Source organism: Pongo abelii, chromosome 2, assembly GCF_028885655.2.
Source record: "Pongo abelii isolate AG06213 chromosome 2, NHGRI_mPonAbe1-v2.0_pri, whole genome shotgun sequence".
Classification (NCBI taxonomy): domain Eukaryota; kingdom Metazoa; phylum Chordata; class Mammalia; order Primates; family Hominidae; genus Pongo; species Pongo abelii.
Window position 1 is genome coordinate 205,366 of NC_085928.1, and position 24,696 is coordinate 230,061.

The 24,696-nt window shown below is 37.5% G+C and overlaps 1 protein-coding gene across 2 annotated transcripts in view; it reads left to right on the forward strand.

Annotated features, from left to right (window-relative positions):
- The window catches only part of DCBLD2 (discoidin, CUB and LCCL domain containing 2), a 101,599-nt gene that overhangs the window by 52,343 nt on the left and 24,560 nt on the right, over positions 1 to 24,696 (forward strand). For both annotated transcript variants that reach the window (XM_009238658.4, XM_054551194.2), the window contains 4 exons: positions 1,555 to 1,692; positions 20,558 to 20,609; positions 23,231 to 23,303; positions 23,613 to 23,746. In XM_009238658.4, coding sequence (XP_009236933.4) covers positions 1,555 to 1,692; positions 20,558 to 20,609; positions 23,231 to 23,303; positions 23,613 to 23,746 — 397 coding nt within the window. The remainder of the gene's footprint in view (positions 1 to 1,554; positions 1,693 to 20,557; positions 20,610 to 23,230; positions 23,304 to 23,612; positions 23,747 to 24,696) is intronic.

Sequence of the window (24,696 nt, forward strand, 5' to 3'; positions counted from 1 at the left end):
TTACTTCCTCGCTTCCTGTTTGAATACCCTTTATTTCTTTCTCTTGCCTGATTGCCCTGACCAGAACTTCCAATACTATGTTAATAGGAGTGGTGAGAGAGGGCATCCTTTTCTTGTGCAGGTTTCAAAGGGAATGCTTCCAGTTTTTGCCCATTCAGTATGATACTGGCTGTGGGTTTGTCATAAATAGCTCTTATTATTTTGAGATATACTGATTTTGAACTTTTTAAAGCAATTTTATTCCTAAGTTTTTTAACTTTTTTGATGCTATTATGGATGGAGTTTTAAAAATTTCATTTCAGATTGCACTAGCATATATGGAAATGCAGTTGATTTTTGTCTATGGATCCTGTGACTTAGCTAAGTTTCTTTACTAGTTCTAGAGAGGTTTGGTTTGGTTTTGTTTGTCAATTCCTTAGAATTCACTACTCATAAGATCAAGTATCATCCTTGAAAATAATATCCTTGGAAGTCCACATTACTCTTATTCAAGTGATGTTGCCATAGCTTAAAACATTTTTGGAAGTCCTTATTCAGGCTTTCTTACTACAAGCTCATAAGAAAATCAATTTTTATTATTTATTAGTGTGTGTCTTGCTTTAATTTTTCTTCTTCTTCCTTTTTATCTTAGTATCTTAGATCTGTACTGAGGATATGTTGTTTTTTATATATCTGATAGACCAAGCTTGTCCAACCTGTGGCCTGCAGGCTGCATGTGGCCCAGGACAGCTTTGAATGCCGCCCAACAGAAATTCGTAAACTTTCTTAAAACATTATGAGTTTTTTTGTGATTTATTTATTTATGTTTGTTTATTGGTTGATTGATTGATTGTGCCCAAAAGCTGTCATTAATGTTAATGCATTTTATGTGTGGCCCAAGATAAGTCTTTTTCCACTGTGGCCCAGGGAGGCCAAAAGATGAGGCACCCCTGTGATAGACATTAAAGGATGAAATTTAGTATAAAACACAGTTTTATATATGCATCTGACATTCAAGGAAAAAGCTGTGGATGGAAGGTTAAGCTTGTGAGTTGTCAGATCATAGTTAAAGCCATGGGATCAGATATGATCACCTAAAGAGATTAACTAGAAATCCAACAACCCTCAGAAGTAAAATTGAGTAGGTCCAAAAAAAGGCTTGAGGGATGACCTGAGGCTGGAATCTAAGGGGTTTGAGGGAAGCACGTTAAGAATACTACTAATTAACCATCAATTCATTTGTGAGCCACCTGCCTGGATGAAATATTTTATTAATTATTTTTTTAGTCCCTCATTATTGTTTTGAAAGAGTATACATGTCTTTCACAGGAAATCAATCTTTATAAGTTCAGTGATGCATGTACTGCTTTTCCTTTTGAATCATTTGAATAGATATTACTTGTCATTTTTTTCCTCAAGAGCAATATGATTTGTAATCATTAAACATTTTAGTCATTATTCTATACTAATTTAATAGCCAGCTTGGTATATTATTCTGATTCTGTTATCTACGTTGCAAATATTATTGACTTCATGAGAGTCACACCAAATAATCTGCTTTTGTTTCATTCCTAGGCAAATACTGTGGTCTGGGGTTGCAGATGAACCATTCAATTGAATCAAAAGGCAATGAAATCACATTGCTGTTCATGAGTGGAATCCATGTTTCTGGACGCGGATTTTTGGCCTCATACTCTGTTATAGATAAACAAGGTAATTTTCACCGTATGCAATGGCTCCTACAGTTTGTAATATCTAACAACAAAAATAAAATGCTTTTTTTAAGTACCTGTTTTCTGAAATTGGAATAGAGCAGAAAGACTGAACAATTAATAGCACATATATAAATTTGACAAATAAGGTGAGATCAGTTTCAAAGTTCCAAAAATAAAAGTACGTAAACATTACTTCCCTTTCCTTAGTAAAAGAAATACTGCTGAAATACTGATTTTTTTTATTTTTATAAGATAGGAACACGAGCTATAATAACTTTTTTTTTTTTTTGAGACAGAGTTTTCCTCTTGTTGCCCGGGCTGGAGTGCAGTGGTGCGATCTCGGCTCACCACAACCTCCACCTCCTGGGTTCAAGCGATTCTCCTGTCCCAGCCTCCCGAGTAGCTGGGATTACAGGCATGCACCACCATGCCCAGCTAATTTTGTATTTTTAGTAGAGATGGGGTTTCTACATGTTGGCCAGGCTGGTCTCGAACTCCTGACCCCAGGTGATCCGCCTGGCTCGGCCTTCCAAAGTGCTGGGATTACAGGTGTGAGCTACTGCACCCGGCCTATGATAACATTTTTAAAATTTATAAATTATTGAAATGTTTTATATCAATTTAAAACATTATTATTCACAGTTTAGCACTTCATAGTGCTGTGTTAAAGACCATACTACCATTATTTTCAAAGAATAAGATCTCACATCCCCAGGAGTACCTGAGGAGTGCTGAGACAGCATGAAATAAACATGGGGTATTTCTAAATTGCTAATGTTTAGGAGGAAAATGTGATGTAAAGGGGGAAAATTAAAAACAAGGTTATTCAGATGCTGGTGAGGTTGTGGAGAAAAAGAAACAATATACACTGTTTGTGGGAGTGTAAGTCAGTTCAGCCGTTGTGGAAGACGGTGTGGCAATTCCTCAAAGACCTAAAGACAGAAATACCATTCAACCCAGCAATCCCATTACTGGATATATACCCAAAGGAATATAAATTATTCTATCATAAAGACATATGCATGTGTATGTTCATTGCACAGCTGTTCAATAGCAAAGACTTAGACTCACCTTAAATGCCCATCAGTGATAGACTGGATAAAGAAAGTTTTGTACATATATACCATGGAATACTATGCAGCCATGAAAAAGAACGAGATGTTCTTTGCAGGGACATGGATGGAGCTGGAAGCCCTTATCTTTAGCAAACTAATTAATGCAGGAACAGAAAACCAAATACTGCATGTTTTCACTTATAAGTAGGAGCTAAATTATGAAAACACATGGACATATACAGGGGAACAACACACACTGAGGCTTTTGGGAGGGTGGGAGGTGGGAGAGCATCAGGAGAAATAACTAATGGACACCAGGCTTAATACCTGGATGATAAAATAATCTGTAAAACAAGCCCCCATGACGCAAGCTTACTTAGGAACAAACCTGCACAAGTACCCCAAACTTAAAAGTTTAAAAACAAAAGATTATTAAATAGAATAGAATCCAAAATTTACCTGAATCTCTAAGATAAAATGCAAGACCTGCATGAACTCTCTCATGTGTTTTAGCTGCTGTGGGATGTGTTCATTTCCCCCTGCTATATAGGGGTACCATGATGAGAAAGTTTAATAAATGTTGCTAGTACAAGAATATGTCAAAACAATCATTTAAATTTTTAAAAGTTGATTATTTTGATATTCAGCATTGAATTAAGTTACCACTTAAAAGTTTAAATTGGCTTTTACTTCATATTGTATAAATGAGGAGATTCTCAAGAACCTCCTAGTTGTGAGAATGATGGGCACTGGGAATTATAGGGGAAAGCAAGCGATTCCTCCTCAGCTATGGTGGGCTTGAGATAAACATGATATGTCTTATTGGAAGTTTCATATAGAAAGTGGTAGAGGAGAGAACTGTTCTGTGTGGAGGAACCTGCCTTTCCTTAGTTTATAAGCAATAGGGCAAGGTGTGAAGGCTAACAAAATCTTTCATAGTAAATGAGAAGGAAAATTCATTTGGATGAAATAATAGAAAAGAACTAGAAACATTATGCCAAATGAACAATTAATATTTTCGACAGAACCAGGAAAACTTAGTCATTGTGATGTTGTGGAAAGGACTCTTGGTATCCCTGGAATAGGCAGTGTGATGTGGAAAGGACTCTTGGTATCCCTGCCTCTGCCACGTGCTAGCTGGCTAACCTCTGGCCAGTCATTTCACTGCTGTGAGTTGTATCTTTGAATGGATTCGTTGTGAGGACTGAATCTAATAAAAACATGTGTACTGTTTGTAGGCTCATGACATAGCAGACACATACAATGTTAGTTTCCCCCCTTCTACCACTGTACACATGCATACACGTGTTCCCCACCCCTACCACCGAAAAAGTAATGTGGAGAACACAAGTGAGATGATAATGGATTACCGTCCTTTAAGTTTTACTTATTGAAAGTCTTGGGTTGATAGGTGAGAGAATAGAAAATAAAGTTAATTTGCTTCTTATTTTCATTAAGTTTCTTAATCTTAATATCAGGTTAAAATATTTATTTTGATTCATATTTTTGCTTTTCTCTGTTATTTATCAAGTTGAAGGTTTCTGGAAAATAAGTATCCTGTTTTTTTTAAAAAAATGTTCTCATATTAGATATTTAAATTATGAGGCTTTTTGGCCCACAGAAACCTTAATGTCCTGCATTAAATTTACTTAAGAATTGGCTATGACCTCAGATAAAAGAATCAGTATGTTGTGTAGCTTACAAACCTCTCTACCAAATTTCAAATGGCTATATTCTATTTTAGATGAATCTTAGCTTCCAAAGACTTTTGAAACAACCACCTTAATCAAGAATTTCTTGATACTAAAACTTTCCAAAGTCATAATTATCTTGGGAAATCTCATTTAACAGCTCCTGAAATCTTACTATTTTTTGCATGTCTTTATCCCATCCATCAAGCATTTGTTTTATCTGAACTAGAATGAATTGCCTGAACTATATTCAAGAGAACACTGGTTGAATTTCTTATTACTTCTTCTTGAGTGGCTTTTTGATCACAATTTCTTATAATGACTCATTCATTTGAAGGTTGCTTGGCTTTGGTTGAGGTCCTCAGTGTATTTTTATCCAGGAAACTTAACTGCCACAATGAATTCCATAAATATTTTCAAGGAGCCTAGCTACATGTCCCTAGCCTAGAAGTCTAGTTGAAGATTTAAGAGTATTTGGGAATGAAAAGATTGTGAAAAATATTGCTTCATCAGCTACTTCATTTGTTAGGCTCTCAAGATGACTTGTGTTATAGTATGTGTCGTTGATAGAGTCATGATTTTGCGTGAGATAGACTAATTCTCATTACCTTGTGCAAGAGCCCATTATAAAAATCTATTCCTTTTGATTCCTTATTTCCTGCCCTATACTTGGCACCAAGGAAACAGCAGTACATAAGACACAATCACACCTTCATGGGACTTGCAGTATAGGGTTGGAAAAAGACGTTAAACGAATACTTAATTGCAACTATGAAATAAAGTATGGTGAAAGAATCACCAAGTGATAGGGGCCAGAGGTGTGTGGGGAGTGGAAGATTGATAAAAAGCAGAGTTTTCCTGAGGAAGTCACTTTTAAGCTGAGAAGTGAAGGATTAGAGTTTCCAGGCAGACAAGGAAGGAAAAACATTCTACAGAAGGGAACAGCAGGTGCAAAAACCTGATGATAGAGAAGAGCTCTGGGAGAACTGGAAAAGAAAGCCAGAGTAGCTGGAGTAGATTGGGCTGGGGGAGAGTAGGCTTCATTATTCTGAACCTTATAGAAAATGTAAGCGTTGGAGCTTTTTCCTAAGAGTGCATGGAAGCTGTTAAGAAGAGAGAAGTGGTGTGACTGGATTTATGTTTTTGCTTATGCAGTTTTCCCTGCTCTGTGAAGAGCGGGTCAAATAAAAGTAAGAATAAATGTAGAGAGGCCCATTAAGAGGCTGTCCGAGGAGCCAAAGCAGAGATGATTGAATTAAGAGGTCTCGTTATAAATGTAACTAGAATTATGCCAGTTTGTAAAGACTGTAGAGTCAGACATATCTTCTATAGGGAACATTTCAATGAATTAGAGTTTATCTTGGTGGAATTTAAGCTCTAGGAAGAGTCTTTGAGCATTAGGAAGCCCTCTTGGGTAAAGCTCTGAACTACAGTAATGCCCAGGTTGTATCTTGTGCTCTCTACCTGGAGTCCTCTTCCACTTTTGTTTCTAGTTTTCATTAAATTTTTAATAAAGCTTTTTTCCCCCTCTCTGCTATTTTTAATGATCTTTGAGCAATAGTTTTCAGCTTTTTTCATTACCAGTTATCTTTTTCCATTTTCACCTATAAACCTCATTTTTGAAAGATAGTGAAAGGAAAAGTTCCCATTTCCTCAAGCAATTTGATATATAGAAATATGAATCAAGACTTCCAACAACTACGAGAGGACTGATATTTCTACTCTAAAGTAGCATAATCTCAACAAATTTCAACCGTTCCACAGAAGCAGCCACTAAATACTTCCTTATACAAACAACCACATCTATAGTCCTCATAATAGGTATTCTCTCTAATAGTCTATTCTCCAGACAGTGAACTATAATAAATACTGTTAATCAGTTTTCATCTACCACGGCCAGACTTTCTGAAAATTTGAACATGTATGTGGACCTTTGTGGTATCTTGGGCTTTTATATTGGCAACCCCTGTTTAGAAGTTCTATAGAAACTCCTGAGTTACTGCTGGTGTTACTGAGTGAGGCAGAACCTACCACACTAAGGTCCAGACTCAGGTAACTTGGATCTTTTAATTTAGTATAATAATAAATGTGGCCAGGCGTGGTGGTTCACGCTTGTAATCCCAGCACTTTGGGAGGCTGAGGCGGGTGGGTCATCTGAGGTCAGTAGTTCAAGACAAGCCTGGCCAGCATGATGAAAACCTGTCTTTACTAAAAATATAAAAAATTAGCTGGGCGTGGTGGTGGGTGCCTGTAATCCCAGCTACTCAGGAGGCTGAGGCAGGAGAATCATTTGTACCCAGGAGGCGGAGGTTGCAGTGAGCCAAGATTGCATTACTGCACTCCAACCTGGGCAATAAGAATGAAACTCTGTCCCAAAATAATAATAATAATAATAATAAATGGTACTGACATTTTATTCTGAAAAGTAGATTTAAAAACAGCAGTTGTCATTGGAATTGAAAAATAAAATGAATTTTATAGATGATCTAAATTTCTGTTTTTGAATCTGTTCAACAATGACCAGTTTCTAGGAGGAACTGGACGTTTGTAGAATGGTTCTGGGTGATGATTTTTTTAAGTTGTAGTTAGAAAACAGTGAACTCAAAAGAAATATATACATTTGCATTGAAAGCTTCAAGTCCTTCAAGACAGCATTTATTCATATGTACCATAATTGGGGTGTGTGTGTGTACATGCATGACTGCAAAGTGGTGATCCTGGTATTCTTTTTGGAGAACATGAAATTGTCACTTAAAACATAATACTGAATCTTACTACTTTAGATTTCACCAACTTGGAATTTTGTAGTGGTCAGTCTAAAGTTTGCCTTTATTTTGGAGGGCAGAAATAGTAAATAGTTTAAAATTTCATGTGTAATAATGTAGATATTAATATAGTTCCTAATTGGAATGCATAAACACATGTTCATTCATTGTCTGCCACCCCTTAGAATGTGATGACAGTTGCACTTAAGACTTGTGAACAGCTGAGCCTGGAAAATATTCCCATTTCACAAGATTATCATTGCTATATGATGGATTATTTTTAGAATTAACACCAATAGTATAAAAAATATTTGCTGCATTTTTAATCACATCATTTTTGCAAATATTTGCCATTTTTTCATTCTTACATCAGATTTTATCAGTTTGTAAATGAAACACAGGGCTGACTAGATAATTCCTTTCTAGCAGAGTCCAAATTTGTGTAACCGGTTATTTTTTTCCTGCATGGAATGTTTTCGGCTTTGAAAATAGAGTGTGAATTCCTTAGATTGTTTGCCTTCTTAACTGTACAGTAATTTTATAGAATCTGTTTTGTTTCCAGTACTACAATTGGCTAGGTTCCTATTTGTTATTTTTATATTGGGTTCCAAATTTTGGTTCCTGTATCTGGCAAACATTTTAAAACTCTGATACTATTAAACTTAGTAAGATTTTATTAATGAAGTTTCAGTTTACATTCCTATCTTTAGATATGCTTTTATTTCCACACAAATGAGTATGTATAATGTTTGTATGTATAATATAATTAACACGCAGAAGAATATTTGTAGTTTGGTGTCAATTTGTAGAACAAAGGTGCTGACGAACAAAGTGTTACCAATTTTGCAGAGAAAGAGAAATTAAACACTTAATCTGTTAAGCTGGTGTTAACCTGAAGAGGCAATTCACATTACAGGATAGAGTTTATTCCAAGCTGTTAGATAAACCTGAAGAGCATCTTAATGATTTTAATGTTTTCTATGTTTTTAATTTTTTTGGCATATTAGGAGTGCTGAGGAGATTCTACATATGTGTTTGTGCTGTCCTGTGCTGTACAGTGGCACTGTCCTTCACTGTTGATAAATACTAATGTATTTATTAGCTTCCTAGATACTGTGTAGGTCACAGAATAATTATGCTATATTTTAATGTTTTGTATTCATTTTTTAGTGTATGGAGATTTAGATAAGGAGTTTGATTTGATCCAGTTAACCATATGTAGCTTATAGCCTGTTTGACTACATAGTTTATTGCTTAGGCAACTGAGCTATGCTTTATATCATCCATAAGAAAGCATTAATTATTTTCATCTGAGAAAATTTTTTCCGGGCTTCTACTGTGGACTCTGCTTTCATAGATGACATTGTTATATTCCTAAGAGAAACATAAGGTTTAGTGTCCACTCTCAGTATGTAAAAGGAGAGAAGAGGTAAAATACCTAGTATAGTGTCTGGTACTTAGTAAATGTTAATTGGCTCTGAATCACTATAAATTATGTTGTACTATACTATATATGTAAATTTCTCTAACAGAATTGCAGATGCTAAAAATCAATGCCAGATTCCTATAATAGAGGCAAGGAATTGTCTCCTGACAATAATATTGTCAGGAGAATTTAGCAGAAGACCAGGCTTATCCTACATCCTTTAGCGCTTGAACAGAGTAGCTGTTCGTGTATCTACGATGCAAGGCTATTGACAAGATGAGAATTATGAAAGCAAGACCACATATTGTTTAAGGCTCTTGGAAATTGGTTATTTAAATAATTTTAGATCACATAAGAGAGAAGAATGTATAGGTGTACATTTTCTTGTTTCCGCGTATATTTTCTTATTTCTAGTAAATAATACAGTAACTTAGGAATAGTACTTCTGTGCTTTCTTTTTTGAGACGGAGTTTTGCTCTGTCACTCGGGCTGGAGTACAGTGGCACGATCTCAGCTCACTGCAGCCTCCGCCTCCCGGGTTCAAGCGATTCTCCTGCCTCAGCCTCCCAAGTAGCTGGGACTACAGGCACACACCACCATGCCCGGCTAATTTGTTGTATTTTTTTTTTTTTTGGTAGAGACGGTGTTTCACCGTGTTAGCCAGGATGGTCTCGATCTCCTGACCTCATGATCCACCTGCCTCGGCCTCCCAAAGCGCTGGGATTACAGGCGTGACCCACCGTGCCTGGCCACTTTCTTGAGTTAGAATAAATATAGGCACTTGAGTTCAACTGTGCAAAAATGTTTACAGCAAATATAGTTGGCTTTATACCAACTATATTGTGGTAAGTGATGGCTACTGACACTACTGAGGGTCTTTTTCCAATTCAGTCTAGAATACAAAACAGTATTAATTGAAGGAAAATCTAAATAAATATATTTTGCAACCCTACAATCTCAGAAATAGCCAACACTGTCAATCAAATATATTTCTATGATAGTAACCAATGTGCTGATATTTTTTGATTCATTTGTTAACATAAAATATATTTTCATGGTATTATATATGGGTCAACATAAGATTTCAAGTTTAAATATTTCATGCAACAGTTACAAAGTTCTCTAGCCTTTGCAGTTATTATGTGTCGAAAATGTTTTTAATTGTACTTTTTTTTTTTAATGTATATATCAGTTATGGCAGATAATATAGCTAACTAAGTTTGCAACTGTCTTAGAAAATCTGATGTTGGTGTCTTCAGAAAACCTGACATTCCTCAGGCTGTTCTTGATTATTGACTTGCCTTCACATTTGTATTCTCTCCTGCTCTTTCTCACAATCACATTATCCTGCCTTCAGAGCCCCATCTGAGATCTGCCTCCTCTGGACAGCCCTCTAGGATTAGGGAAGGCAGGTAATGGGGAAGGATAGAAACTCTTTTTACAGATACTATGGTTATACTTCCTTTGGGTTAAACTCTACTGTGAAGACTAGTGTATATTCAACACTGAAGATGTTCTTTTGGGGGCTATACAGAAAAAGAGGGAATACCAGTTTGCTTCAGCAGAATCCCTGAGGGCATTCTGTTTACTACTGCCATCGCTGTATCTACAACACTCAAATGAAGTGTACCATATATGTGATACTTCGTGCAGTAATGTGTTAATAGTCATTTGTATGTATTGTTTGATTAAAATTACCAGAATAAAATTCTATGCAGAGGCTGTCAGTTTAAAACGTAGCAAATACCAGGCATGGTGGCTCACACGTGTCTTCTCAACAGTTTGGGAGGTTGACGTGGGAGGATTACTTGAGGCTGGGAGTTCCAGACCAGAAAGGTAGTGAGACCCCCATCTTTACCAACAATTTAAAAAATTAGTTGGGTGTAGTGGCACACGCCTGTAGTTTTAGCTACTTGGGAGGCTGAGGTGGAGGATTGCTTGAGACCAGGAACTTGAGGCTGCAGTGAGCTAGGATCATGCCACTGCACTCTAGCCTGGGTGACAGAGCAAGGAAAAAGAAATGTAAATTATATACTGCCTGGTACTTTGAACATATCACTGATTTTTCTAGTATTATAGGACACATCAAAGTAGATCCAGCAAGATAAGTGTTTTCTCAGTATTTATTATAGTCTAAGCACTTCACATGTACTAAGTTCATCTTTTAAGTTGCTCAGTCCAGAAACTTTAGTGTATTTTTGACTCCTCTTTTTTTCTCAAGCTTCATATTCAGCTGCCAATTCTTCGAATATATATATACATGTACCAGAATCTGACTACATCTTGACAGCTCTACCACTACCACTCTATTTCAGGTTCCAACTTTTACCTCAATTACGGCAATAAATTTCTTACCTTTGTTTTTGCCGTTTTTCCCCTTCAGTCTACTCTGAATTCAGTGGTCAGTTTCATCTCACTCTACCAACTATCCTTATCTTCAAGATGCTCTAGCATTCAGCTTCCCATTACTCATCTGACTTCATCTTTTACTTGTCTACTGTGGCCTCAAACATGCTGAGCACATTTCCATACGGGGCCTTTGATTCCCACTGCCTATTCTCAGATTCAAATACCTCACACCTCACTCCCTCACCGATTTTAGAGTTTTACTTAAATGTCATCTTCACAGTGATGCCTGATCTGACCACTGTACTTAAAATTGTAACTCCCTAACTTTTTAAAACTTCCTTGTTCTCATTATTTTTCTAAAGTACAATACACATTCTAACACAGTATTTTTTTCTTACTCACATTGTCTTTTACCTCCCCCACCCCACCCAGAGGTATACTCCCTATATGAAGGAATTTTTATCTGGTGGTTCTTTGTTTTATCTCTGGTGCCTAGAATGACACCTGGTCATAATACATGCTTATTAAATATAAGCTGAATGAATAAATGAACAAACTGCCAGCCCTGGCTCTTTTACTAGGCTTTATTTCACCCAACAATACAGATATGCTACATATGAAAGGACATTGTTATTCTATGATAGTTTCTTTTTATTTTATAACAGTCTTACTAAGTTATAATTCACACACCATACAATTCACTTATTTAAAATATACAATTCGGGGGGTTGGTGAAGGTGACCAACTAAAAACAGCTAGTGTGTGCCGCCTTCATGGAAAGAAATAGAAGGGGCAAGTAAATATAGCACTTCAACTGGAACACCCAGGTACACAAACTGGGATTCATCAAGAAAACAACTCAACTCACAGAGAATGGAAAAAAGCAAAGCAGGACAACCACCCACTCAGGAGTGACACAGGGCCAGAGGAGCCTCCCCCGCCCAGGGAAGTGGTGCTGGAAAATCCGAGGTGACTGGGGACCAGAGCAGGCCCCTAATTTACTGCAGTAGTCATGGAAAAGTGGCCAGACTGTTTCTTACATGGGTCCCCACTCCCATATCTCCTCACTGGGCAGGTCCTCCAGGCTTGGGTTTCCAGCCTCCCTTCACTAGGACTTTGGAGCCAGTAGCAGCTCTGCAGCAACCTGGGACGGAGCTCCCAGTGGAAGGGTGGTGTTTCCATCTTCCCTGCCTTGCAACCCTCACCTTTGCTGTTTCCAGGCTCTGGAGAGTCCATGGGACTGAAGGCTGGTCTGAACCCCCAGCACAGTACTCATCTCACAGAGAAGTGGTCAGACAGTTCTCCATGTAGATCCTGGTCCTCACTTCTCCTCACTGGACAGGGCTGCGTGACCTGGGACTCCAGCACAACCACTGTGCCCCCACCTGACCACTTCAATTAGAGATAGCCCAGCAGTTAAAGAAACACCCATACACAGAGATGAGAAAGAACTAACACAAGAACTTCAGCAATTCAAATGGCCAGAGTGTCTTATGTCCTCCTAACAATTGCACTAGTTCACCAGTGAGGGTTCTTAACCAGGCTGAGTTGGCTGAAATGACAGAAATACAATTCAGAATATGCACAGGAATGAAGAGCATCGAGGTTCAGGAGAATGGCAAAACCCAATTCAAGGAAACTAAGAATTAACAATGAAACAATACAGGAGCTGACAGATAAAATAGCCAGTGCAAAAAAGAATCTAACTGACCTGATAAAGCTGAAAAACACACTACAAGAATTTCACAACCCAGTTGCAAGTATTAACAGCAGAATAGACCAAGCTGAGGAAAGAATCTTGGAACTTGAAGACTGGCTCTCTGAAATAAGAAAGTCAGACAAAAGTAACGAAAAAAAGAATGAAAAGGAATGAATAAAACCTCTAAGAAATAAGGGATTAAATAAAGAGGCCAAATCTGCAAATCATTGATATCCCTGAATTGGATGGGGAGAAAGCAAACAACTTGGAAAACATATTTCAGGATATCATCCATGAAAACTTACCCAGCCTAGCTAGAGAGGCCAACAGTCAAATTCAGGAAATACAGAGAACCCCTGCAAGATTCTACACAAGATCTCTCCAAGTCACATAATCATCAGATTTTCCAATGTCTAAATAAAAGAATGTTGAGGGCAGCTAGAGAGAAAGGGCAGGTCACCAACAAAGGGAACCCCATCAGGCTAGCAACATACCTCTCAGCTGAAACCCTGCAAACTGGAAGAGATTGGGGACCTATATTTGACATTCTTAAAGGAAAAAAATCTTCAAGAATTTCATAACCAGCCAAACTAAGCTTCCTCAGCAAAGGAGAAATAAGATTCTTTTCAGATAAGCAAATGCTAAGCGAGTTCATTACCACCAGACCCACCTTTCAAGACATCTTGAAGCTAGCACTAAATATGGAAAAGAAAAACCATTAAAACACCACTAGGAAAATACACTCAAGTACACACACCAGTGACACTATAAAGGATCCACACAAACGAGCCAGCATAATAATCAGCCAACAACACAATGACAGGATCATATGCACACATATCAATACTAACCTTGAATGTAAATAGCCCAAATGCCCTATTTAAAAAGGCATAGAGTGACAAGCTGAATAAAAAAGCAAGACCCAATGATATGCCATCTTCAGGAACCCATCTCACATGCAGTGACATCCATAGGCTCAAAATAAAGGGATGGAGGAAAATCTAACAAGCAAATGGAAGTCAGAAAAATGCAGGCATTGCAACCCTAATTTCAGACAAAACAGACTTTAAACCAACAAAGCTCAAAAAAAGACAAGGGCATTACCTAATGTAAGGCATTCAATTCAACAAGAAGACCTAACTATTCTAAATATATATGCACTCAACACAGGAGCACCCAGATTCATAAAGCAAGTTCTTAGAAACCTAAAAAGAGACTTAGGCTCCCACACAATAATAGTGGGAGACTTTAACACTCCACTGACAGTATTAGACAGATCATCTAAGCAGAAAATTAACAAAGATATTCAGGACCTAAACTCAACACTGGACCAAATGTATTTGATAGACCTCTACAGAACTCTCTACCCAAAGCCAACAGAAAATACATTCTTCTGATCGCCACATGACACATACTCTAAAAATGACCACATAATCGGACATAAAACAATCAGCAGATGCAAAAGAACCAAAACCGTACCAGACACACTCTCAGACCACAGTGCAATAAAAATAGAAATCAAAACTAAAAAAAAATGGCTAAAACCATGCAATTACATGGAAATGCTCCAGAATAACTTTGGAGTAAATAATGAAATTAAGGCAAAAATCAAGAAGTTCTTTGAAACTAATGAGAACAAAGATACAACATTCCAGAATCTCTGGGACGCAGCTAAGGCATTGTTACAAGAGAAATTTATAGCACTAAAGGCTCACATAAAAAAGTTAGATCTCAAATTAACCTAACATCACAACTAAAAGAACTAGAAAAGTAAGAGCAAACCAACCCTAAAGCTAGCAGAATATGTATAACCAAAATCAGCTCAACCTGAAGGACAGTGAGATGCAGGAAAACATTCAAAAGGTCAACAAATCAAGGAATTGGTTTTTTGAAAAAAATTAATGATAGGCCACTAGCTAGATTAATAAAGAAGAGGGAAGGGCCAAGAGCAGTGGCTCATGCCTGTAATCACAGCACTTTGGAGGCCAAGGTGGGTGGATCACTTGAGGTCAGGAGTTGGTGATGAGCCTGGCCGACATGATGAAACCCCGTCTCTACTAAAAATACCAAAAAAAAAAAAAAAAAAAAAAAAATTAGCTCGGCATGGTGGCGTGTGCCTGTAATCCCAGCTACCCGGGAGGCGGAGGTTGCAGTGAGCCAAGATCACGCCACTGCACTGCACTCCAGCCTGGGCAACAGAGCAAGACTCCATCTCAAAAAAAAAAAAAAAATTACTAGCATTTCTATACACCAAAAACAGTCAAGCCAAGAGCCAAATCAAGAACACAATCCCATTCACAATTGCTACAAAAAGAATAAAATACCTAGGAATGCAGCTAATCAGGGAGGTGAATGATCTCTACAACAGGAATTACAAAACACTGCTCAAAGAAATCAGAGGTGACACAAACAAATGGAAAAACATGCCATGCTCATGAATTGGAGGAATCATTATCATAAAAGTGGCCATTCTGCCCAAAGCGATGTACAGATTCAATGAAATTGCCATCAAACTTCCAATGACATTCTTCACAGAACTAGAAAAAAACTACTTTAGAATTCATATGGAAACAAAAAGGAGCCCAAATAGCCAAGGCAATCTTAAACAAAAAGAAAAAAGCTGGAGGAATCATATTACCTGACTTCAAACTGTACTGCAGGGCTACAGTAACCAAAACAGCATGGTACTGGTACAAAAATAGGTGTGTAGACCAATAGAACAGAATAGAGAGCACAGAAATAAGGCCACATATCTGCAACCACCTAATCATTGACAAAGCTAACAAAAATAAACAATGTAGAAAGGACTGCCTATTTAATAAATGGTGCTGGGATAACTGGCTAGCCATATGCAGAAGATTGAAGCTGGACCCCTTCCTTATACCATATACAAAAATCAACTCAAGATAGATTAAACACTTAAATGTAAATCTCAAAACTATAAAAACCCTGGAAGACAATGTAGGCAATAGCATTCTGGTCATAGGAACTGGCAAAGATTTCATGATGAAGACACCAAAAGCAATCACAGCAAAAGCAAAAATTGACAAATAGGATCTAATTAAAATTAAGAGCTTCTGTACAGCAAAAGAAACTATCAACAGAGTAAACAGACAACCTACAGAATGGGGAGAAAATATTTGCAAAGGTCTGATATCCAACATCGATAAGGAACTTAAGTTTACAAGAAAAAAGAAACGTTAAAAAGCAGGTAAAGAACATGAGCAGACACTTTTCCAAAGAAGACACACATGTGGCCAATAAGCATAAGAAAAAAAGCTCAATATCATTAGAGAAATACAAATCAAAACCACAATGAGATACCATCTCATACCAGTCAGAATGGCTATTGTTAAAAAGTAAAAAAATAATATGCTAATGAGATTGTGGAGAAAAGGGAACAGTTACACGCTGTTGGTGGGAGTGTAAATTCAACCATTGTGGAAACCAGTGGTGATTGCTCAGAGCGCTAAAAGCAGGGCCACCATTTGACCTAGTAATCCCATTACTGGGTATATACCCAAAGGAATATAAATTGCACTCATATTGTTCATTGCAGCAGTATTTACAATAGCAAAGACATGGAGTCAACCTAAATGTCCATTAATGGTAGACTGGATAAAGAAAATGTACATATACACTATGGAATACTATGCAGTCATAAAAAAGAATGAGATTATGCCCTTTGCAGGGACATGGAGGGAACTGGAGGCCATTAACCTCACAGGAAGAGAAAACCAAATACTACATGTTCTTACTTTTAAGTGGCAGCTAAATGTAACACATGGACACATAAAGGGGAACAATTGACACTGAGGCCTACTGGAGGGTGGGAGGAGGGAGAGGAACAGAAACAATAACTGTGGAATGCTAACTAGGCTTAGTACCTAGATGACAAAAGATACAGCAAACCCCCATGACACAAGTTTACCTATATAACAATCCTGCGCATATACCCCTGAACCTAAAACAAAGTTAAAAGGAAAACTACCTGTTGGGTACTATGCTCACTCTCTTGGTGGTGGGGTCTGTACCCCAAACCTGAGCACCATGCAGTATACCTATGGAACAAACCTACACATGTACCCTGTATCTAAAATAAAAGTTGAAATCAAATAATAAAATATCTGTGTATACAATTCTTTGATTTTTCAGTGTATTCAGAGTTGTGCAGTCATCACCATAGTCAATTTTAGAACATATTTATCACCCCAAAGGAAATTCCTTAGTTAGTAGCAGTTATTCCCCATTTCTCTCCTCTTAACCTCCTACAGTCCTAGGAAACCACGAATCTACTTTTTATTGCTATAGACTTGCCTATTCGAGACATTTCATATTAATGTATCATATAGTATGTGGTCTTTTGTGACTAGCATATTTTCAAAGTTTATCCATGTTGTAGCATGAATCAGTGCTTCATTTCTTTTTATGGCCAAATAATATTCCATTGTATGTATATACACCCCATTTTGTTTATCCATCCATTCATCAGTTGATGAACTTTTGTGTACAAATATTGGTGGGGACATAGGTTTTTAATTCTCTTGGGCATATACCTAGTAGTGGGATTTCTGGGTCATATGCTAACTCTTTGTTTAATATTTTAAGGAACTGCCAAACCATTTTCCAAAACAGTTGCACCATTTTACAATTTTACTAGTACTGCATAAAGACTCCAGTTTCTCCACATTTTTGCCAGTGCTTGTTATATCTTTTTTATTTTCGCCATCCTAATGGGTGTATGGTGGTGTCTCACTGTGATTTTAATTTTCATTTCCCTGGTGGCTAATGATATTGAGCATCTTTTTATGTGCCTATTGGCCATTTGTATATCTTCTTTGGAGAAATGTCTGTTCATATCCATTGTCTGTTTTTAAGTTGGTTCCTTTGCCTTTTTAATGCCACATAATAATATTCTTTATGTATTCTGGATATTAGATACATCTGTTTTCATTGATATATCATTTGTAAATGTTTTCTCCCATTCTGTGTGCTTTCTTTTTCTTAATGGTGTCCTGTGAAGTACAAAAGCTTTTAATCTTGATGAACTTCAATTTATTTTTGTTTTCTTGTGCTTTTGGTGTTTTATCTAAGAAATCACTGCTTAATCCAGAGTTGTGATATTCTCATATATTTTTTTCTAAAAATTTTATAGTTTCAGCTGTTGAGTTTAGATCCACTTTATTTTGTATGTGGTGTGAGGTATGAGTCCAATTCATTTGTTTGTTTGGTGGATATCCAGTTGTCTCAGCATCATTTGTCTAAAAGATAATTCTTCCCCCCATTGAATTGTCTTGGCACCCTTGTTGAAACTCAGTTGACTATAAATTCGAGGGTTTATTTCTAGACTTTCAATTCTGTTCCTTTGATTATGATGACTTATACATTGCTATCAGAAATCTCTGGGGCAGATGGATTTTTTTGGAGCTAGGCTGTGTTCTTATTAGCTGGGAGCATTTGTAGTAATGACAGTTTTCTGGAAGGCTGTTTACTTGGGAAAAACTTTTAAGAAAGACATTTTAAAGCTTCTTAATTGCCTGCTTTATGTGATGTTGTTTTCTTTGCCTTTGTGTAGAGTTGTAAAGGTCAAAGTGTGTACTTAAGGCTTTCTTTGTCTTCAGTCTTCTTGGCTCTCCTTGTAGCTGTCCATTTTGAATTCTTATTTTCTCCTTGAGAGCTCTTTTGAACTTCCATGGAATCTGAGAGCAAGTTTAGTGAGTTGCACATTTGCATGGCATAGTTTTGGAGTCTCAGCACTGCATGGACTTACAACCAAAGCCCTGTTCTGATCAAATAATCCATAGTTGACCAGATTTCTGGCATGTGGCTGGAAGATAATAGGGCCAGCTGGCAGTCTTCTTGTGGTTTAAGTGCCATATTGGACCACACAGTACCTTTCATCCCAGGCTATTAATCTTAGAAATTCAACTTCTAATCTTAGAAGTCGGAATTTTTTTTGGTGGAGCAGAAAGTGGAAAATTGATTCTTGTTGATGCTGGGCAAAGATTGACAGGAATAACTAGAGTACTGGTAATTCAATTTGCCTGCTCTTCTGGTTGGTCAGCTGGGTGGTAGTGAACCCCTATTTAGGCATCTATCCTATTAAATTCCTAAAGCACAGATTTAGCTTGTCATTCAAATGCCTGTGGTTTATAAATATTAATTTATACAGTTGCCTTGAAAATACCCCTTTCCTACTGATACAACACAGTTATTAAGCTCTAGTTCAAGACACGTTTTAGTTGAATAGTAAACACAAAATTTCTTCAGAATTATAGAATAAAATGATCGATTATCATGTGCTTGCTGTGGTAACCATTAATTTAACAAATATTTACATACTGTTCAGTGTGCTAGGTGCTATCTCCATCAGTATATTGGCTACCCTTGACACGGTTCTTTAATCAAGCGTTTATATGTAAAATCACTTACTTCTGTGATTGCCTTGGGGTCTTCTTCCAGGTTTTCTTCCCTGCAGATTAGTAAATAACTGGACTTAGCCAAACATGCTAATGATCAGAAACTTTTATTCATCCATTGATTCAATAAATAAGTCTCCTGTATACCATATGCTGTTATTGCTACTGGAAATACAAAGGTGAGGACAAACAGCCTCAGGCTCTGTCCGGGGACTAGGCTTTATAGAGTGATTTTGCTTATAAATCTATAATTACATCAACAAGTCAGGCTTACATATTAACATAACACATTACCTTTGACAACACAGAATAGTCATCCGTTTATTAAAACAAACAAAACTCAAGTGCCTACTGTGTGCTAAAGGAATTTGACTTGTGAAGCTGAGGGACAGCTTCTCTGAGGAAGTGGCAGTGAAGCTGAGCTCTTAGAGAGGAATCAGCTAGGCTAAGGAGTAGTGGGAAAGCCTTCCAAGTCAAGAGAGCAGCTTGTGCCAGGGGACCAAAACAAGGCTGGAGTGGCAAGAAGCCAAGGCAGGTACACACAAGACTGCAGAGTAAGACAAGGCCAGCACTTTAAGACTCTGTAGGCTGTGTTGAAGGCTTTGCTGTCTATCCTAAGAGGAGAAGGAAGCCATTGAAATGGTGTGTTTTTTTGTTTTGTTTTTTGTTTTTTAACCAAAGCCACTTTTTACATAGCCTATGAACTTGGTCTTAATTAGAGGCAGATTAGCTCTTGCTCAGATGTATTGGTTTCTAGGCAGAAAATGTTAAATTTTAGAAGTTTTGTTTCTTTAGAGTAATGCTACTCCAACTTCCGTGTGCTTAAGAAATTACCGAGAGGACTTGTTAAAACAGATTTTTGGGCACCACCGCCAGAGATTCTGTAAGTCTGGATGGAGTTCAAGAATTTGAATTTCTACTAAATTTCCAGAAGATGCTGATGCACCAGTCCTGTCTCTGGACCAGATTTTAATTAGCAGTTATTAATAGTTAGAGCCATAAAATTAACTCACTTTCTTTGTCATTGTTTTCCTTATGTGCAAACAGCAAAGGATCATTTTTAGTTATATAATAACCAAGAAATATTTGTGTGTGTGGGTATCTGTATTTTACAGAAACCACTTTAAAGCTATAAATTTTACTTATCTATGCATGTTCTAAATATATATATATATATATATAAATACACATATACATATTCATGTGTATATGGTATGTGACTTCCTGAGGTGATGTAGTAAACAGTATTGAGGAGACATTGCTCCAAAAATCAAGAAACTTAATATCAGAAAGAAATTGTGATTAACAAAAGTTGGTAAAGTTTTTAGTACCACCTTGACAGTGCCATTGAGATTTTTGAAAATTACAGTAGTACAGTTTGGGATTCTGAGACACTTGGAGTTTCAGCAAGGTAATCCTGTATATTAATGGAATCAGTTTTTTATTTTTGTTTTTCTAGATCTAATTACTTGTTTGGACACTGCATCCAATTTTTTGGAACCTGAGTTCAGGTATGATTATATTTGTGACTTTTTTTTTTTTTTTTTTTTTTTTTTTTGCTTAAATGTTACTCTTCATTCACTTCTTCATTTTCATTCTGTATACTCTTAGGGTTAATGTATATCGTGTGGTACATATCATTGTTCCGAGACTTCAATAAATTAGAGCTTACTTAAAGCATAAAGCCATTTAGTTGCATGTTTACATTTTGCTTTTATTGTAGCGTTTAGATCTGCAAAATGAAAGTATCATTTTAATATGCTTTGAAAGTAGAACTAGTTGCTTTTCAAAATCCAGCAAAACTTCTAGTAAAAGTTGAAAAGTTATTTATCTTTTTTCAAAAAATTGAAAGAGCTTGATTTTGGCTGTTATAGAATTCTGCAGTGTTGTTATTCAAGTACCATTTCTACTATTTCTCTTCTTTATGCCTTTATCTCTTGCCTAGACAACTTCTAATCGAGTTCCTATTTCTGTTTGCTGGCTGCCATTCACACTGCTGCCAAGTTGTTTTCAAAATACATATCTGATCATTTCCCTGCTTAAAAATCTTGAGAAACTACTTATTATGATAAAAAAACAGTTGTCCAGGTTTCCTTAACCTGGTCTTCTGGTTCTTTCACAAGCAGTCCTCAGGCCATTTTTCCAGTCTCATCTTATGTTCTCCATATTGAAATGACTCTGAGTTATTTATACTGCTCTGAGCTCACAGAGCTTCTACCAGGAACCACTTGCCTCCTCTCTGCTTGGCAAATCATTCTCATCTTTCAAGAGCCATCTTACTAACTTTTCCGAACTTACTACCACTTCCCCCCAAGACCCTTAATTTTAAGATTTGATTAAGAACCATTCTTAATCAAGAATGGTTCTATGTGGGAAGGGTGCCCTCTTCAGCATTTGAGGGGGACGTTAGCTGGGGTAACCCTAGCATCAGTGTATGGTAGACAGCCCTGGCAGAGGGTCAGCTGTGCTCGTGCCACTCTCCAGCTCCATGATCTGCCACAACAAATCCAAGCTCCCATTATCCCTGTCCGGGGCTGCTGTACTATCGCCTAATGGCGTCCCAGCCTCCACTCATGATTCCTTGCTATCTCTTTTCTTCCCAGGAGCCAGAATAATCTTTTTTAAAAATACTAATCAGATTATGTATGTAAGCTGCCAAAATCCTTTACTGGCTTCCTATTTTTACTTAGAAATATATTCCATACTCTTCACCATAGCCCACAAGTCTCCTGCATTACCTGCCCATCTGTCCAGTCTTCTCTCTAACTAACCTTAGTTTTGCTCTCTGGCACCTACTTGCACTGCCGTCCTCACTTCCAGACACGCACCAGGCCATCCTGCCTCGTGCTGTGCTCATCCCTCTGACTAGTGTGCATTTCCCACCACTTGTTCTAGTGACACCCCTTAGCTCACTGCTGAGCCTTCACTTCCTAAGAGCCCCATCCTGCCACCCCCATTCCCTGACTGGGGGCAGTACAGAGTCCTGCATAAGAGCATGGACTCCAGAGCCCATTTGCTACCTGCTAGCTGTGTGAATGGGCATACAGTTCCTTAATTTCCCTGTTTCCTAAAATGAGGACAACACTAGCATCTCCTCCATAGGGTTCTTACATGGATTACCTAAAGCACTTAGGGTGCTACCTGGCAATTCATTAAGTTTACTGAATTATTGTGTTACTTGTATTAAGTTAGATTTCTTCCGGTTATTTCAGCGTGACTTTTCTTCATAGCAGAATCAAAATCAATTCTTTGTGTAAGTATTGGTTTAATGTCCTCTACCACTGGAATATAAAGTCAGTGAGGACAGGGGCAATATTTGTCTGTTTGACTTTTGCAAACCCAGTGCCTAGTACCGCCCTACACTCAACAGACAGCCTAATAGACCCTCAAATGAATGTGTTGGGTGGATGGGTAGCAGCGTGAATGAATGCACCTCTTTTAATACAGCTTAAATTGGATCAATAGAGGGTTGGTACAATGTATTATGGCATATCCACAGAATAGAATATCATGTAGCTCTTAAATTTGTTGAGTAGGTTTTATAGTAGAAACATGTCTACCATTCATTATGAAATAAAATAATCAAGGCAGTATATAATAAGACAAAAAAATGTTTCAAATGTGTGAGTAAAGACACATTATATATATATATATATGGATGGAAGAAAGTCTGAAACGGCTTTTTAGAACTGGTGGTCCTGGCCGGGCACAGTCATTCACGCCTGAAATCCCAGCACTTTGGGAGGCCGAGGTGGGCAGATCACCTGAGGTCAGGAGTTTGAGACCAGCCTGGCCAACATGGTGAAACCCCATCTCTACTAAAAATACAAAAATTAGCCAGGTGTGGTGGTATGCACCTGTAATCCCAGCTACTCGGGAGGCTGAGGCAGGAAAATCTCTGAGACCCAGGAGGCAGAGGTTGCAGTGAGCCAAGAAGGTGCCATTGCACTCCAGCCTGGGCGACAAGAGTGAAACTCCGTGTCAAAAAAAAAGAACTGGTGAGTCTTTGAGGGTAGTGAGATTATGGTATTCACCTTGAACTGAAAAATGTGTCTGTGATATTTTTGGGAGGTTGCTTTTTTCCCTGTAAAATATAGCATTATGTAACCTTTTGCTTGTTTTCATTTCTCAGTAAGTACTGCCCAGCTGGTTGTCTGCTTCCTTTTGCTGAGATATCTGGAACAATTCCTCATGGATATAGAGATGTAAGCCAGATATAAACTTATTTGAAAATTGTGATATAACTTTATTTTTTTAGAACTCCAGAGTAGTTAGAGGTGTGTTAATCATATATCCTCACCTTTTACCTTTTTAAGACATTTTTTAGTAATATGTGTTTTATTCTTTTTCTTCTGCTAAAACTGTTGTGTTACAGTGCCAATAATCTATTTTTGTTTATGAAGCTTATGAAGAAACTGCTTAGATTAACTGATTTCTCGAGGAAGTAGAGTGTCTTGTTTATGAATTATTAAGAGAAAATTAAAAATGCATCTTTTCTTTTTCCCTTCCTTAAGTCCTCGCCATTGTGCATGGCTGGTGTGCATGCAGGAGTAGTGTCAAACACGTTGGGCGGCCAAATCAGTGTTGTAATTAGTAAAGGTATCCCATATTATGAAAGTTCTTTGGCTAACAACGTCACATCCGTGGTGTAAGTATATATGCAATTTTAAAAATATATGCTATATATAATTAGCATTCTGGGTAGCATCGGGCTAAGAACTAGCTAGATCTCAGCAGTATCACGGTTAATGGTGTTCATGAAAGAACATTTAGGCAGTAAGCACTCACATTTGTGTGCTCAGTGTCTGTTTTTTTGTTTTGTTTTGTTTTGTTTGAAACAGAGTTTCGCTCTCATTGCCCAGGCTGGAGTACAGTGGCGTGATCTCGGCTTACTGCAACCTCTTGCCTTCTGGTTTCAAGCGATTCTCTGGTCTCAGCCTCCCAAGTAGCTGGGATTACAGGTGTGTGGCACCACGCCTGGCTAACTTTTGTATTTTTAGTAGAGACAGGGTTTCACCTTGTTGGCCAGGCTGGTCTCGAACTCCTGACCTCGTGATCCACCCGCTTCGGCCACTGAAAGTGCTGGGATTACAGACGTGACCCACTGTGCCCAGCCAGTGTCTGCATATTTTGAAGAGTACAGGCGGTGTTGTACTACTTTAGCTTATTGTTCTTCAAAAATGTAGTCATTTGGAAGAGTAATGTGTTTCTTCTGTCTTTTCTAAGTGCTAAAAAAAAGTCTACATAAGAGTCTAGAAGTTTGTTGCCAAATCTTTATTTATTTTACAGATTGAAAGGCTTAACTACTGTGTTCCTTATAGCACATGGGGATTCAAGATAATTGAAATACTTTAAATATAAATTTAAATTTGACATAAAGTGTTACATCATAAGCATTATGTGAATCTTCCTTTCATTCTAAGAGAATATTTTAAGGATGTATTTTCATGGTAACTATAGTGTTCTACTGTTTTATAAAACATAGGGTAGGCATCAAAAGCAGAAGTTGAAACATTAAATAGAAATGCAGTGTTAGCAATCTGTTTTTATAAATTTTGTCTCTTAGATATGCTCAGTCTTTCAGACAACACTAAGCCT